Source organism: Plectropomus leopardus, chromosome 10 (genome assembly GCF_008729295.1).
Source record: "Plectropomus leopardus isolate mb chromosome 10, YSFRI_Pleo_2.0, whole genome shotgun sequence".
Taxonomy (NCBI): Eukaryota; Metazoa; Chordata; class Actinopteri; order Perciformes; family Serranidae; genus Plectropomus; species Plectropomus leopardus.
The window spans coordinates 6,908,225-6,925,691 of NC_056472.1; the positions used below are offsets into that span (position 1 = coordinate 6,908,225).

The following is a 17,467-nucleotide window of genomic DNA, read 5'->3' on the forward strand; positions in this document are numbered from 1 at the left end:
TACATAAAGAAAAGTTCTGCTCTTCTAGCTTTACATTCTCTCTTTGTCCTGGACTTTTCACTGGAAAACCATAACCTTTATACACTTTTATATCAAATATATTTTTTTGAGAGCTGAAATTTGATTTCTTTTCATGCAAAAATGTGCTCATAGGCGAAAGCGTGCAGAGGTATGTGAGTGGCAGGACTAACCTGTAGCTCAAAGTGACAGAGTGGACTTTGGGGGCTTTATTGACCAGAAGGAAGGATTTGCTGAGTCTATTACACGGACAGAATTTATGCAAGACAGCCTGTCTATGATTAATTTGTCTTTCACCCCCAAAAACTTCACAAAGTTGAATCAACGCCTCTTTTAAATACAGGTTAGACATTTGTGTTTTCACATGCTGTGTTTCACTTTTAACATCCCAAAAGTAAAGGCTTTCAGGATGAGGATTAACTGAAGTGTTCGGCCAATGCAGCACTATCTCTGTTAACGCTGCCTGGGCTGTTGAATTGTGAACATCCCCAAATTGAATAAAGAGCAGGACAGAGCTGCTAATGTTAGTCTAAACTCTGAAAGCATCAAGGACCAGCTCCCACACAGCTGGCTAATACTACACATTGGATTTGCTTTTGTGAAATGTTTGAAGCTTTAACACTTTCAAATCAACTCATACCTTTGCAAACAGTCAAATGCAGGATGTTATAGGTTTGCACATGGCTATTTTTTGTAAGTTGTAAGACACCTGCATAACCCGGTGCAGTGGTGAAACTAAAAGACCAAAACATTCACAAAAGTTTTGAACAAACGAAGGGGCTGATGACACCGAGACGTGTCGCTAGAGAAGTGCTCCCATGGAGCGCTCCTATCGGGGGCTCCTATCGGGGGCTCCTATCGGGGGCTCCTATCGGGGGCTCCTATCAGGGGCTCCTGTCGGGCACTCCTCTCTTGCTGTTACACAATGAATTTTTCTGGCTGTTTTTATTTGCACATAAAAGTTTAAACATTTTCAACTTTTCAAGTGAAGGCGTGGAGTTGCACAGCTCATCAATGTCACTTTTGGCCATGCGCACGCAGCCCCGCTCCACAGGCGCTCCCAGCTGTTTGTCCAGATGCGCCTCCAAGGCGTTTTTGGAGCGATTAAGATCAGTTTCAGCAGAGTCACCAGCCACCACCATTGTCTGGACTCCATAGTGGGGGATTTATCTTGCTGCTCAGGGGGAATGCCACTCGATTACAAATCTAAGCCCCAAGGACTTCCTGTCAAATCTTTATCACATATCCTCTGTTAATCTGTACACCTGTAATCTGTATTAAACAATTAGCTTCACTTTATTCACCTGTCTCTCCTGATTGAAATGAGTCATCCTTAATATCAGTCAAAGAATGCATATAAAACCACTTTTTTTATCAAATGCAAAGGCTGAATTGGTTTGCTGTTGAAAGTAGAATTTTCACTGTTAAAACTTACTGTGGTCAGTAAGATATTACAAGGTCTATGTCAAAATTACTTTACCAGCTATGTTTGGGACTCTAACGGCCTGAATAGGAGGGGTATTGTATCTAATTTGAAACAACCCAATCTAAAAAGTGAAGTAGGTAGAAACACCTGAGAAGAAGAGTGGAATCAAATCCAAAAAAACAAAATTAAATCCACCCACTGATGCCATCAGCTGAAAAATGGATGCCGAGTAAGTTAGTATGCTGAACTGTGCATTCTATGACAGGTCTAAGTTTTCGGTCTGGTTTTTGAGTTTAAGTGTTTTTTAGAATTATTTTTACCATTATTTTTATGACATAAAATGTTGACATTTTTATGTTTTCTTTTGTATAAAATGGGATATTAGTAGCATATATAGCATTTTCTTTACCTGTCTGCCTCCAACCTTAAATTCAGGACTGCAATGTAAATTAGTAATGTGACTTTATTGCAGTTTCCTGATGTGCTGTATGCACATTTGTGTATAGCTTTTTAATTTGTGACTTTTGGTTTTCATTACAATATATAATGCACTTTTCCGTGCTCTTTTCATTCCAGACTTTTCCGTGGGAAGTAGTATTCATATAAGAGAGACCCTGTGAATGCTTGTTTATCCAAGGATGCAGGAAAGTTACGACGGTGTCCTGCTGAAAAACACTCCGGGGAAGTGTGATCCTTGTCCAATATAAGCACAGAGTTAGACAAGAATGGCATTGCTTGATGGAATGACAATAAAAGAGACAAATACTCATGTCAGTTTTTACAAGCCACATGTGAATACATTATGCAATTTGTGTTATGCTTCTTACACAGAATTCTTGTCGAATAATAAAGTTCAACATAAAGCACAGCATGTTCTGTATACTGTGTTCAGAAGACATGAAAATGTTTCATTTTGTTTCTTCGTGCTCATGTTTCTTATCGCTGCCTGCCCTCCTTCTCTCCCTCCATCTCTGTATCACTCGCCTTCTGTTTCCTCAGCTCTGTTATCTATTTTGCGACTTTCCTCGGGCCATTTCTTTATCCCCACCCCCCTCCCTCCCTCCCACCCTTCCCTTCTCTCTCTCTCTCTCTCTCTCTCTCTCTCGCTGTCTCTTGTTGACCTAGCACCAGTTTCATTTCCGCTCGTTCATCCGTCTGTCTGCTGTCTTTTTTTCTTTTTTTTGGAATTAATCTCTTTTCCAATCTCTCTCTCTCATATATGCTTGCCGAAGCTCCATGCATGACAGTTAATGAAGGGACGGCGTGGGCAAACAGAGGACGACAGATAGAGACGGACCAGAGTAAATATATGCATTCGTACAAACATGCACTGACACATGAGCCTGACTAAAGACCGTCTGGGCTGACGTTAGAGTCTTGTTAGTCAATTAAGCAACAAATTAGAGTCTCACTTGAATGATGCATTATTATTCAGCTGGAGGTTTATGAGTGATTAGTTACTCACACAAAAGTTATTCATAAAAAGTCACTGGCAGCCCTAAGCTCTTCTCCATCATCACAATAAACTCTCATACACTTATCACTCCCTCCCAAATCGCATCCTCTTTCAGTTCCAGCGTTTATTATTTCCAGTATTGGTCACACGGCATTCTGAGAAAACAGCTGCTATGACTGTCTTTCATTCAGCACTGTGAAGAGAAGAAAATGAAACACGTGCGCAATCCCAAATAAAAAAGATGAAGGGAGTGAGGTTTCCGTGACACGTGTGGTCTTTGCACATCTTTTTAAAACAGAATAATTTCAGTGGGACGAATACAAAGGCAGCGCACGTGCTGTATCAGTGGATTTGAGTTTTGGGTCTCTAATGAACAACACACACAAAAAAAATCGGTCAAATTAATCTGTTGAAAATTAGGATTCCAACAGGACTGTGCCAATAATGTTTTACTGAACTATGCACAAAAGTTTTGTAATTGCTGACGATTTTCCAAACCATTCTTTCTTTTTCTAATTATGGGATAGGGTGCTGGGCAGTGATAATCAACTTAGGGCCCGCAGGCCAAATCTGGACCCCGATTGGGTTCTGGGTGGCCCCCCAACCATTTTCTGATTCATAATAAAAATATAGTGATTCACACTGGGAATTGTTTTCATACTTTTAGTATCCATACGGTGCCAGTGCAAAACAGCGTCAAAATAGAGCTTGTGTATCAGAAAAAGTGCCAGACAGAAGTAAGACCCTAATGTCCTAAAAGTCTAGAAACATCCCTAAATTTGACAAATGTTCTGAAATCCTAGAAATGTCCTAAAAACCTAGAAATGTCAAAATTCGTCGATATGTCCTAATATCCTAGAAATGTCCAAAAATACTAGAAATGTCCTAAAATCCTTGAAATGTCCGAATTCATTGATATGACCTAATATCCTAGAAATGTCCTTAAATCCTAAAAATGTCCTTAAATCCTAGAAATGTCATAACATCTGAAAAATCTCCTATAATCCTAGTAATCCTAGTAAATGTGCTAAAATCCTAGAGGAATCCTAAAATCTGAGAAATTTCCCAACATCCTAGAAATGTCCTACAATCCTAGAAACATGTATGAGGCTGTTGCGACTGGCCCCTGGCCTCCTGTCATTTTGCAAACGTGGCCCCCAAGCAAAGCAAGTTGAGTATCCCTGGTGTTGGTGTAGGTGTAGGTTTAGGTAATGGACAGCAAATCCATCACAGACCTTATTTTTTAATTTTATTTGATTATTAGTATAGATTTCTGTCACAGTTACTTTATCATTCACTGCAGCAGTTGTGAGCAAAGACTTTTAAAAAATGAATCAGCATTCCCACTAAAACTCTTTTTTATGATGCAATCAAGGCCACTTTGATGTTGTTGTTTTTTTCGTAAACACTCCCTGCTTCCTCCTGAATTACCCTGCAAATACAGAAATGAATTTGATCTGAAAGAATGATGAATGAAATGTGTACAGATACAGATATAGCAAAACAAAGAATGCTGGCAAGCAGAGGAAGCTCTTTTGTTGCTTGACAGTTGTCCCGTCTGGCATCAGATTAGAGCTGAAATAATATTCATAAAGACTGATGTTGTCTGTCCTTCCTATTCACGATGGTAACACAGACTTGCTGGCTCTGCTGCTAAATCTATTTACACCATTCTTTTATCTAACTCTTATTATTCTTTCTTTTATTTTCTCCATTTATCTGCTGTCACGGTGCTTCTGCAACAACAAAAGTCCCCCCAAGGGGATCACTAAAACTTTACCTTACTTTATCTTTTTGCAAATGGCCACCTGGGGGTGCTGGAAACAAGCTGTGAAAACAACACTGACACATTTATACGGCATAAAATTGCTTTGTTGAACGTGTCAGCAAACAGCTGCCGATTTACACATCCAGCAGAAATGGAGCCACATTAACTCGAGATAACTTATTTTTAATTTTTAATTAACTTGTATGGTGGCATGTTGTATTTTTGTTTTTTAGATGTTTTTTTTTAACTAAAGACAGCTAACTACTGCATTTGACAACACATGATGAGAGTGGTGACACAGAACTAAATATATAAGATTGTAGGCTGTCAAACCAATACAATCAGCTCAAAGATGCTAAAACATTGTAGAGATGAGGGGAACTGCAACAACATGCAAGTACTCATGTGATCCATAATTTATATAAAAGTAATGAATGCAGCAGCTTTTAACTAAAGACCAGTTGGTGATGCCATCACTCCAGCTGCAATACACTGAAATGCAAACTAATATGGACCAGGACCCAAAGTGGGAGGGGAGAGGAGGCTTATGTTTCCTCCCTACTTCCTTCCCCTCTTTGAGCCCTCTTGCTCGGACCACACCCATGTCCAAACTTGACCTTCATTGTGACATTCATGATTCCATCTTGCAAAGTTGTGACGCTATAGCGTTGATAAAATTCTTCTCACAGACAGACAGAAATACATAAAAGCACACACACACACACACACACACACACACAAGGTGCAAACAATGCAAGCTGAAGCAACTTTGTCACAGCTGATAATAAACAGGCAACAAGGAAGTGCTGCGGGCTTTCAAGACATTCTTCAGAGTGGGGTTCTTTTTGGGGAGTTTTTCCTTAGGTGATGTGAGGGTCTAAGGGCAGAGGGATGTTGTATGCTGTAAAGCCCTCTGAGGCAAACCGTGTTTTGTGATAATGGGCTCTATAAATGAAATTGATGTGACTTGATTTGACAAAGAATGGAATTTCACTGTCATTCCTACAACCCCATAATGTTTGGAAATACTGCAACAGCAGCAAGATTAAGTCATTTTATCTCCATTGAAGTTAAGAGAGCGCTCAACAGAAAGTAGCCCGCTCGGCTTGCAGAAGTCTCTAGTGCACCTGATCTATGGGCTGCACAGTGCAGAATTAGTGACAATCATCAAGAATTTTAAAAGCTGCAGTTAAACTTTTTTGGCTTCATGTGCCACTGAGAAACTTTCATAGGAATGAACTCAGTCCAGCTTTTCATACATCCATGGTATTAAAGCAATAAAGTGTAAACATGCAGGTATATTAAAAAGTGGTAACCTAACACTATGAGTTACAGAAACTAATGCATTTAAATTATTGTAATATGTGACGTATGTTCATTGTATTTCATTATTTTTAGTGATTTAATGATACTGAATGATTATTTAATGATATTAAGAACTTAAAGTGCGTTCAACTCAAACTTATGTGTTTGCTCAACAAAGCGTAACATATTGCTAAGGGCCATGAAATACCACAATGTTCTTTAAATAAACTGCAGTTGTCTGGTCTCACAGTTCGCATGTCTGCTCAGATGCTGCCGAGCTGCGAACAAAGTGTCGGCGGAGGAAGACCATGAGCACAGACAGACACATTAAACAGCAGCACATACAGCATGGAGTTAAAACAGAGGAGGAGGAGGAGGAGGTGAGTAATCTTACCGTCGTCTCCTGATCCTGAGCCTGCATCTGCGGAGGAGAACAAACACCATTATTAACCAGCGGCTCACAAAGCTACAGACATTAGCTGAAAAATCGTGCGTGTCTGCATGTGTAAGTATGTGTCTTGGCCAGTGTGAATCGAGTGTATGTGTGAAGAGTGCGACACTTTGTGCGGCTTGTGGGTGTGTTTGAGCGAGATGAGATTTCTCTAAAGATGATGCAGAAAAGTGACACAGGGAGTCAGATTTCAGAAAGAAAAAAAAAGGCGCAGGGTGCCCTGAGGCTTCGAGCATCTTCTCCTCTCTACAGCGCAGTGATGATAACACCTCCAATTGTGGACCTTTCCGTCTAAGGACTGTGGGAAGACACTCATGACGTCTCCAGTTGTCCATGCATTTGTGTGTCAGTGACTCCTCCATGGCTCTCACACTGAATCTGTGTAAAGCTCCCTCAAACACACTGAGCTCACTGAACTGTTTAACAATATGGCTGTGAAAGGGATACTGATGAGCACTTGGAAGAACAGGCACCGTGTAACTTGAGCCGCATCATAAAGCGATCAGCTAAAATGCCCAGAGCCGGAGACCAGACGCGGGGCCTCAGAGGACTGGAGGGGGATAAAAGCTCAGCTCCATATGAAACTCGTGTGAGAGGGCTTTATATGAAGAGGTGCACACGCTAAAACACATGGAGTCGGATCAGAGAGCTGTCTTGATACTTTAATGACATGAGCTTCGGGTCGATAAAATACATTTCTGACGGGATAAAACCGTGTCTCCAGAGTGATGATTCTTTGAGGTCAGCGCAGCAGACGGCCAGATGTACCAAAGGCGAGAAATTCTCAAAACAGCCAGTTAAGATCTGATTATAACCACTGAGGTGGGACTGCCTTCAAAATAAAAGTAGAAATGTATTATTTTACTGGCAAATTTGAAATTTGAAGTTTTGGACAAATATATTTTTTCTTTTGATGGACAGATTTTTTTTTTTTTTGGAGGTAAACAGATTATCAGCCTGGCGGATTATTAGGGCTGATATTTGGCATTTTGCCAATTATGCCATGTTTCCATGAGCTGCTTCCTGTTAAGGTCCGACAATTGATGGTGACATAGCAATGCTACAACAAAGGCAGTAAAGAAGAAAACTGCCAGCTAGCAAACATGAATTCAAACAATGCACAAGTTAAAAAGTGGCTTTGCAACCTTTTAAAGAGAAAGGAAATACATTTTCTAGATTTCTGGGATACATGCAGGGCATTTTGTTGAGTGACACTAAAGAATAATAGAAATATGTTTACAAAAAAAAAAGAAAAGAAAAAAGGGTAACTTTAACGCTGAAAAAAAAATCTCTGTACACTAATGTTGGAAAAAATCTCCATCCACAGGCTCTACAAAAACTGCCCTCTGTCTTAGCTCTGTTTAAATCTGCAGAATTTCAGTGACCTCGGTACATGCGGGACACTAAATGTGCAGTGTTTCATGAAAAGGCTTAGTTTGGAGGATCAGGCTAAAGTCAGAAGGGGTTCATGGGAGATCAATAAAAACCTTTAGTATCTGTACAAGGGCAGAGGTTTTCAGGAGAGAAAGACTGGCATTAGAAAATAGAACAAAATGGCAAGGGAGATAGGCACAGGCATACTTTTCTGCCCGCTTGTCTGCCAAATGAGGGGTCACAAAGAGGAGATACTACACAATTTTATTTTGTGAGAGGCACTGAAGAGTGAGTAAGAGAGCAGAGGAGGAGTGCCAGGAGAAAAAAAAATGGTTACCTCCGCAGACAATAGATGATTGAAGAGATTTTTTTTAAAGATTTTGGAGCAATTTGATTAGAAAAGGAGAAAAGCAGATAGAAGAAGAGAGGAAACCTTAGGGGATCTGTTATTAACCTTACTGTGCTGCTTACATCAGAGGCTGTACAGAATTAAACACACACACACACCCACCCCCTGCTACCTGCTTGCATGAGTGTACTTTCTACCCTCTAGTGTATATGAGGCTTTAAAGTTAGGCTTGTAAAAAAAAAAGGTGCTCATATTCCAATGGGCTGTCTTTATTGTGAAACCTTGTGATTTTTCGGAGTCACATAGTCTGTGACACGGGCAAGTAGCTTGGCAATATTTCTCCATTCTTTGAACAAAAACTTCAAATCCCTCAAATGCTTGAATGCAAACATGCAGCACTCAAACGCTCACAAACACAACCCATGCGAAATATTTCCAACAGCAACAAGAGTCGGATTATTTCCTGTGAGCTGTGCCATGTACAAATCTGAATCTTCAGTATTTTCAGCTTGAAAGGCTACAGTAGCTGTCTGGGGAGATGTAGAGCAAGTCTTTTTTTCACCTTTGAAATTATGCTCCATCAAAGCAGAACTTGATAGGAACATTTTCTGCTCAGTAGGAAACATGGGTTTTTAATCCGCTGACCCCAGGGGTTGGCGGATCCTTGGATTCTACAAAAATCTTATATCTTCCTGACCAATTAGCTTGCTCGATAGAACACAGACCCCAAATTACAATCTCAGAAATGGTGGACCTTTGAGCCATCTGTATATCGCGCTATAATTTGCAAGAATTGCTTAAGTTTCCTCACTGATTGCCATTACAGAATAGTTTTCAGCTTCAAAGCCCCAACCAGCTCAGTATCTTTAGGATATTGGATGTGCATATTGAATGATTCACAATTTACGGCTAGTGCCGACATGCCATTAATGAAGCGAGGCAAAAAGAAAGAGTTCGAACAGTGGTGTAGTCTAGTTTATTGTACAGGGTATATTGTGATCACCAAGGGGTAGCACGGCAAATGGCTGGTTTGTCTTACCAAAAGTAATTTTAGGCCTCAGCGTGGTGTTTTTAAACATAAGAAGACTTAAGGCTTTTTGTTCCTTAAAATCAATGCGATCCTTCAGATTAAAGTCTATATTTGTCTTTATGAGGAAAGGAACAAAGAATCACCTAACATCTATACAAATATATGGTACTTTAAAACAGACTGAAAATGGTAACTTTACCCATACCCAGTGTATGTTGGGCCCATGTGGATAGTAAATGGGCTGAAAAATGGGCCCTATACGTAGTTGTCTACAGGTTCCATATTGGCTCCATGTGAACTGTCCAAATGGTTGGGTTTACCCAAGTGGGCCCCACATGGTTTATGTGAGGGCTACCTAGGTACCAAGTCAGTGTGGACCAAAAAGGTCATCTTATCTGGGGCTCACTTGGATAAACCCACCCATGTAGGTAATTGGCATGGGGCAATCACAGACCACACACCATTTTACAGACCATTTACTATCCACACTGGGCCAAACATACAAATTCATGCTTCATCAGAATGTGATTCCCTAAATCTAATACTGAGTTTTCAACTACTCTATGCTACAACAAGAGCATTATAGAATTCCCATAAATGAGTTCTAACATTTAGATTTTGGTGCGCCACTCCAAGATTTTTAGTGGCCCTATTTGGCCAGCCGTGAAAAATTTCTGGGGGCACCGCTGCAAAATATTCATTTCATCTGTCGTCCGTATTCTACAGGAAACTAATGTTGGCATTGAACGTTATCCTGACATTAAATTTTGGTCTAGCAACCTCACAACCTAAATTCAACCAAATATCATGTCTAAAAACATTGGTGGTCAGCTGGGATAATTCCCTCAAGATGCTGCAGAAAGCACACATCTTAAAAACTATGGCACTGGATATAATCCAGGATTGTGCAGAATCATCTAACACTAACGTTCTCGTCTGGCAACGGTGTTGCCCCAACCTAAAATGTCCTTGAGAGACACCTTGAATCCCCTGTGGGGTGCTTCTCTGTAGTTCATCTTGACTTCTGACCTCTCTAGAGGAGAGCAAGCAGAACAAAATCTCCCTACAGATCAATAACCTATTAGATTATCATTACTTAAAGTACTTAGAATTCAGATGGAATTTGCTGCTCATTAGCAAAGAGGAGACATGGATTTTTTTTGTACACAGAATTAGTGGTGTATTGATGACTTCTCCTGTACCGTATGTGTGATTATACCGACACCATTACACTGATTGTCATTTAGCTCCAGGTCTATGGCAGCAAGAGTGTGCTTCCTAAATCATCATAAACATATGGCTGCTGTCATCTGTTGGCGCTCAGGGACCGCAGAGCGACAAAATGGTGATTTAATATGTCATCAACATTTTAACAATGTGTCAATTAAACCTTCTCCCACCTCTCCATTTAATGACTTCCTTAAAGTTCTACTGTTCGCATTTGTGAACTGAGTTGGAAAGTGCTATGTTAGCGCTTGCCTTAGCTCAACTCTCTCCTTTGGGGAAAATAGACTGCTTGGTTTGTTTCACTTCGCTAAGCTAATGCTCCTCACTGTGCTGGGCTAGCACTTGGCGTGATAGGAAAGTGGTACCATCCTGTGGTAATCAGCTCTCACTGGCTTTGTACCGCTGAGAGCTCTTCCTGTTATCGGCCTTTAAATCAGAACTTTCTTATCTGTCGCTGACATGAAGGTAATAAAGACTGGAATTAACTGGAATAAAGGAAGTGTAAATTTGCTTCGTCGTCTGACATATGTTGCACTGAAAAAGTCAATAATGGGCTAAAACGCCCCACTTTGTAAGACAGCACAAAGCCAAACCTCGGTGATCTAATATTGTGCATGGTGTTCACACTTTTCTACAGCACCCATTACAAGATTCTTTTCCTTAGGGACAAAAAACAGAAGGCTGTGGTATTATGTTTGTCTATGCCTCAGTGTCGTCACTTAGCATGAAACTGGCACCTCAGCAGGCCTCCTGTTTACTGTTTGCAATGGCAGCAGACTAACGTCTGGCCTTTTGGCCTCAGCAACGTCCCAGAGGGTTAATGACCACATGAAACCGTGCTGTCAAAAAACATGAGAGGAGACATGGAAATGTATCGAAAAGTGTCACAAGTGTGTTAAGGTTTCAAATCAAATAGGAAACATGACTAACAAACACTCTTCCTTCTCAGCTACTGTTGAGACAATATATACTCAAGTTCCTTACACCCATTTTGATTCTGGGTCAGTACTCAGTGGCTGACCATAGTGGCTGTAACATGGTTGTGTGGAAACTGCTTAAAAGTAACAAAAGACAATGTGAGAAGTTGTCACAACTGCTGGTTACTATGTCTATAAGCTGATTTAACATCAAGTATGTACAGAGGATGTTTTCAGCAAATAAAGCTCTGAAAACCCATTTATGCTGCCTGGCCAGCATCAAACGGCAGAAAGACATAATTAACAACCAAACTGGTGAAAATAGTCGAGCTTTTAGCTGCTAAAGAGGCAGATATTCCCTTCAGGAGCTGGTGGAGACCAAAACAGAGCTAACAGGAGTTAACACTGGACTAACATTCATCAGGTGACTGGAGACACATTGTCAAATTAATGCTGATATTGCTCTGCATCTGCTGGAGCTGGTAATAGGTATTATTCGTGAAGATGTTATAATAACTACTTCATGAAAGTGTGACTTGCATAAAATTGCTTTTGAAGCTAAAAAGAAGAAAATTTAGAAAAATGTGGAATTTGCAGTTCCACAAAACCTATGTATGGGCGTTCTCATATTAGAGATGATTGATTCATACTATGTTCTGTATTCAAGTACGCTTGCATCATAATCTACATGAAATTTGTTTACGCTCTTGTGATAGTGTAGAAAAACACTAACTGCAAGATCCAAAGCCTGTATGGGTCACCCTTCACATTATGCCTACTACTGTTTATATTCTGAAGATAATAGAAAATTTACATGCACAAAATATTCCTGTTCTTGCCCTAATTCTGAAAAAGACAACATTCCAACTAAGCTGTTTACATAGCTAATGAAAATGAATATTCCATTCTATTTACATGTAGCCGTGCATACTTTAATTAACATCTCCTAACATGCTGTTTATCGTGTCAAAATATTGAAAAGTGGAATGGTTGGAGCTGCTTATCATTTTGCGTCTTTGCATCAAAAATGTTCGAAAGTTTTCCACTGGTGGCGGACTTGTTTGACCATGCAAACACAGTTTCCCTCTTTAATTCCATCAACCACCTTCTTGAAATGATCAACATTGTGATATCTGTGCATTTCCAAAAACCTGTTAATATTCAAGTCTTTCATAATGTTTAAAAGTAGGTGTGTCTTCTTTTGGGCATGTATTACTACACCAGTATTGCAAACTATTGGCAAATTGTTTCGCGTACAACGTATCCATTAAAACTCACAGAGCTGAGCGTCAACAGACAAGAGGTTTTGTGTGTCAAGCTGTGGTAAAAACTTTTTAAATTCCAAAATAATAGCATTAAAACGTGAATTATACTGGTATATCCAAAGTCTTAATCGGAAAAGGCGTCTTGGTCTAAATGGCCTAATTTGGAATATCTAAACTGAATATGTAGTCTAGATGGAAAAATAGGTCCACGCGCATAGGATGGCATAACTTTTTAAGTTAACAACATACAAAGACAAATGAAGACATTTCCCCATACAATTCTGACCCAAGGAATTCAATAAAATTGTTATTTTTAGGATACACATCTTGACCCTACTTAGGGCCAAAAAAAGAGCAACAAACAAGCAGAAAATGTTTAAATCACATCTATATTTTCCTTATTTATTAATAACCTCTAAGGCCCACTATTGTAAAATTGCCACATCTATTTTACTGTAGTAGTACTTATGTATACCTATATAATGCTGTTTACATGACCCTCATCAAATTCAAGATATTGTCATATTCGGAATAATAGTGGAAAAATAGCATGCATGTAAGCGTAGCCAATGTCAAGAGCGACCGTCTCCCCTGCCTTATTTATCGCCCATGTTTATGCAGTTCAGAGAATGAGATCGACAGATGCTGCGTGCATACACACATATCGAGAGAAATCATGGCATTAAGAAAAGCATTTGCAACACTACTCACGACTGCTACTAGTGTTAAATAGCAGTCTCTTCCGCATTTTGGCACAGTTGGTTTTCACACCTGATACCAACTATAATCAAGTACACATGAAGCACACTCCAGACGAATATTTGATTTACCTTGTTTAGGTACGGTAAACAGTGTTAATACTAATCAAACAAACTAGACTTTCAGGCCAAGTGTACTTGGATCTGGACCTGGGTACCCCACAGCTTATGAAGATCATGTGATATGCTCAAAAACAACCAAGTGTAGCAAGACTGTTGTCTCAACTTAACAATGCTGGACTCCCTGTTGTTTTTCTTACACCGATCCACTAATATGACGAGTGCTTTTCCGAGAGATGTCTATTCCATGATGTTTCTCACCCCGGCGAGGAAAACAAGTATTGGCACTGGCAAGTTGACATATATCCATTACACTGTGTGCTGTTGGCGCTAATGGGATTCTGGAAGATGGAAATGGAAAGGAGGACAGTGAGAGATGGAGAGGGAGAGAGAGAGGGGGGGAGCGATAGAAAGAGGGAAGGTTTTGTGGCAATGCATGTACAGCTTGGGTAGAGGAGTTTTGACGCTTGCATTCCTCACAATTAGTTACTCGTATCGCTGGTATTTGTGATATCTTAACATTTTCCACTGCTGCACTCATTTAGCCGAGAGTATCACCTAAATGGCTAAGTGGTGAAGAGAGCAGAGAGGAAACTCTTCAGAAGTAGCTGCCTGCCCTACTTTTCCACATGAAAGGTTGGTGTGTAACACTTGCTTACGTAAGAAAGCTCCCACACAGCAATCTCGTGTGTTGGACTTTCAAACACAAAGCAAGCGTTTGAAACTTTAGATATCTTCATTATCTCAAAGATGTCAAAGATTTAAATTAACTGCATTTAGCATGGTTTAGTCTTAATTACTTGGTGTCAGTTTTCTCTTAATATGCAAAGTCTACATAAGATGGTGCTAATTTAATCAAGCAGAAAGATTGCCATTCATTTATTATTGTATTGCTGTGGTGGATTTAATCTATCTATTTTTTTTAGATCTAACTTAAAGACATCACTTTGCTATGTCATGATAGGTTTGAACAACAATTGCTTTAATGTGTTGAATATGTAAGGTCTAAAGGTGTTTTTATTTTATTTAATACTTTATGAAATAACTTTTTATTAACATTATTTTTAAATTAGTGCATCCCACTGAAACCCATCTGACAGGAGCTATTTTCTAGCTGCCTTTGACATTTTGGAAGCTACCACAAACAGAACCCAGTAACGCTCACATTACGAGCATTGTGTTGATGATAAAACCTCAATAAATGAGTGGAGAAACATAATGAATGCAGTCGCGTCCCTGCAGGGCACAAGGACTCATTGAATGATTTGATAAGTTGTGAATCACACACTATTGCCTTAACAGGCACCAAATGTTAACCTAAATGAATACCCATCAGAGATTTCAGACTAATGTCTGTTTGTTCAGTTAAATTGTCAGTGACATTTCAAAGTTGCAGTTCAATTGACACGCGTTAGCAGAGATATTGTAGCATTTACTTTTAGTATAAAAGTGTTGTAGATTTTGATAAACTAAGTGCATTGAGAATGTTTGAAAGACAACTCAGATGGAATGCATATAATAAGTGGGACATTACACCAGTGTTTGCGTGATATAATTTCTAACCAAAAGATGAATTCCCATTGCGTTGCTTTCCTTTGACGTTTACTCTTAAAAGCTCCATATACGATGAAAGTTGGTCAATCTCAAGAAATGTTTCTAAGAAGGATAAGGCTGTGAACTTTAAGTGTTTTAATCAAGCAGCATCTTCCAAGGCTGAAAAATGACGCCAATGCTTGCCAATACTTGCCAATGCCAAAAACTGCAGTTCCTCCATTGACCACAAGAGGCTGGCTCCAAAAGAGCCCCCATGTTAAAATTCCAAGCTGTTTACAACCTGGTACAAAATATGTTTTTGGTCTCTATGGCTAATCTCAACATTCATGAGAACTCAGGGATGTTAAAATTAGCTAGGGAGACAAAAACATGGGTGGATTTTCTTTATAACTCACTTTTTATTAGGGGTCAAAGTTATGCATATTTAAGGATGGGGCTCCTTTATTTCCCCACTCCTCCATATTTACAACCTCTCGTTCAAATTTGGTAATTGCTGGCCCCAAAAAAGCCAAGATTGCAACGGCTAAAATGCCAACTTGAGGCTTCAAAAACAGCAGTTCAACAACCATTATGCAGTTGATGGTAACAACATAGTTTTGTGACACAGTGCATTAAGCATATTTAAGGCGGGGTCCCTTAATTTACAGGCTGTCTGCGAGGCTTCGCTGCTGTCTGCGAGTCAGATCAACCCCTGGCTCCTCAACAGCTCCAGTCTCTCGTCACTTCCAGCTCCAAAAACCAAGATGGTGACAGACAAAATGCCAAACTCAAGGTTTCAAAACAGTGGTCCACAAACCAAAGGGTGATGTCACAGTAGCTATGTCCATTACTTTTACAGTCTGTGGTTTTAGTTAGTCGAGATAGCTTTTAATTTCTACAGAATTATGACTCCGGGTCACTGCTACATTAGTATTACATTTAATACTATTACATTTCTGCAGAAACCTTTTTTTCCATCTTTTGTCATTTATTTCTTTGTCTCAATGATGCATCTTATTTGTCTAATTTAAAGGGTTCACAGTCCACACACAACAGTTTTCCTCTTACCTGCAGTGCTATTTACAGTCTACATTGTTTTGCTGTGAGTTGCAGAGTGCTGGAGACATCAGCTGTAAAGATAGCTGCCTTCTCTCCAATATAATGGAAATACGTGGCACTCAGTTTGTGGTGCTAAAAACTAAAAAAAAACTATATTTGAAAAACTCAACAGCAATGTATGCATGATTTTGGGGTGAGCTCTCCCTTTAATGTTTTTTTAAATGTGTCACGTCCAATTTATCACTGTTCCCCATCCAAATGTAACAAGGTAACCACACTAAAATTAACTGAAACCACAGAATGACCCCAAATGCAATATTTAAAATTAAACCCACTGTGCTATACTTAGAAAAGAAGAAGTGAGTCAGGCTCCAGTGAAATGAACACTGATGCGGCCTTGTTCTGGATAAATGCCAGAATCAAGTGTACATCTGAGTGTAACATGATGCTGAATAGAGCATCTACTGTAGTACCACTGTCACGGTCTGTTTGTCGGAAGACTGCACCACAAATACATCCTTGTTTGAACCCTGCATTAACTTCTCAAAAGCAGTGCTTGTTGCATGAAAGAAAGGGCTCTCTATCCATTTCTCTTACAAAAGATGACAAATCCACATCACACACACTGGCTTACACTATCACATGTCTTGAAAAGGACCTCGCACACAAGCCACAAACAAGCAATTTTAGAGAGAGATGCCAGAGATTTCATGTGACCGTGCACAGTCATCCTGCCCGCTGCCACACAGAAGACCTCACTGCTGCTACTGCGGTAACATTTCCACCTCGGTCTCCACATGTTCCCTCTGCTGAGCTGTGCCCATTCAAGGGCCTTTTAATGGACTTCAGCCTGCTGCCTGTCACTGAGGGTAACTGAGTCAGCGACTGCTCAGCTCGAGCCAGCAGTACCATCTTAGCCGGAGCAGTGATTCACATATGCCTCAGAAACAGCCAACATCACCTTGCCAGTGGACTCACTCATTCACAACTGAGCACATTATTCACAACATGACTCACTAATTGGTAGATTCAGAAAGGACTCCTTGGTGGGCGTGAGGGAGGGCTTTATCTGAAGAACACGCTTATCCATTTAGATTTGTAATCATGGGATTAAACACATTACATTGGTCAAACCTCATTACGCATGTTCCAACAAAATAAATACTGGGGGTGAGAACATCAGTGCCTGCTTTTGTATGTATAAAAGGTCATGGAGATCGGTGCTATAATTGATAAGCCACTGTTCCTTATTGGCTGACATTCATTCTAAATAGTTTGATCAGTTGTCTCTATAAAGGTTTTGTGTGTGTGTGTGTGTGTGTGTGTGTGTGTGTGTGTGTGTGTGTGTGTGTGCGTGTGCGTGCGTGTGTGCGTGCGTGTGTGTGTGTGTGAGAGAGAGAGAGAGAGAGAGAGAGAGCATGTGTGTGTTTGTGTGTGCGTGTCAGTAAAAGCAATTGTCACAAGGAGATGC

At 40.0% G+C, this 17,467-nt stretch overlaps 1 protein-coding gene across 1 annotated transcript in view; it reads right to left on the minus strand.

The window, feature by feature from the left end:
- tmeff2a (transmembrane protein with EGF-like and two follistatin-like domains 2a) overlaps positions 1–17,467 on the minus strand; it is a 139,400-nt gene that overhangs the window by 62,689 nt on the left and 59,244 nt on the right. The window contains exon 4 of the mRNA XM_042494882.1: positions 6,368–6,394. Within this exon, the coding sequence (XP_042350816.1) occupies positions 6,368–6,394 (27 nt within the window). The remainder of the gene's footprint in view (positions 1–6,367; positions 6,395–17,467) is intronic.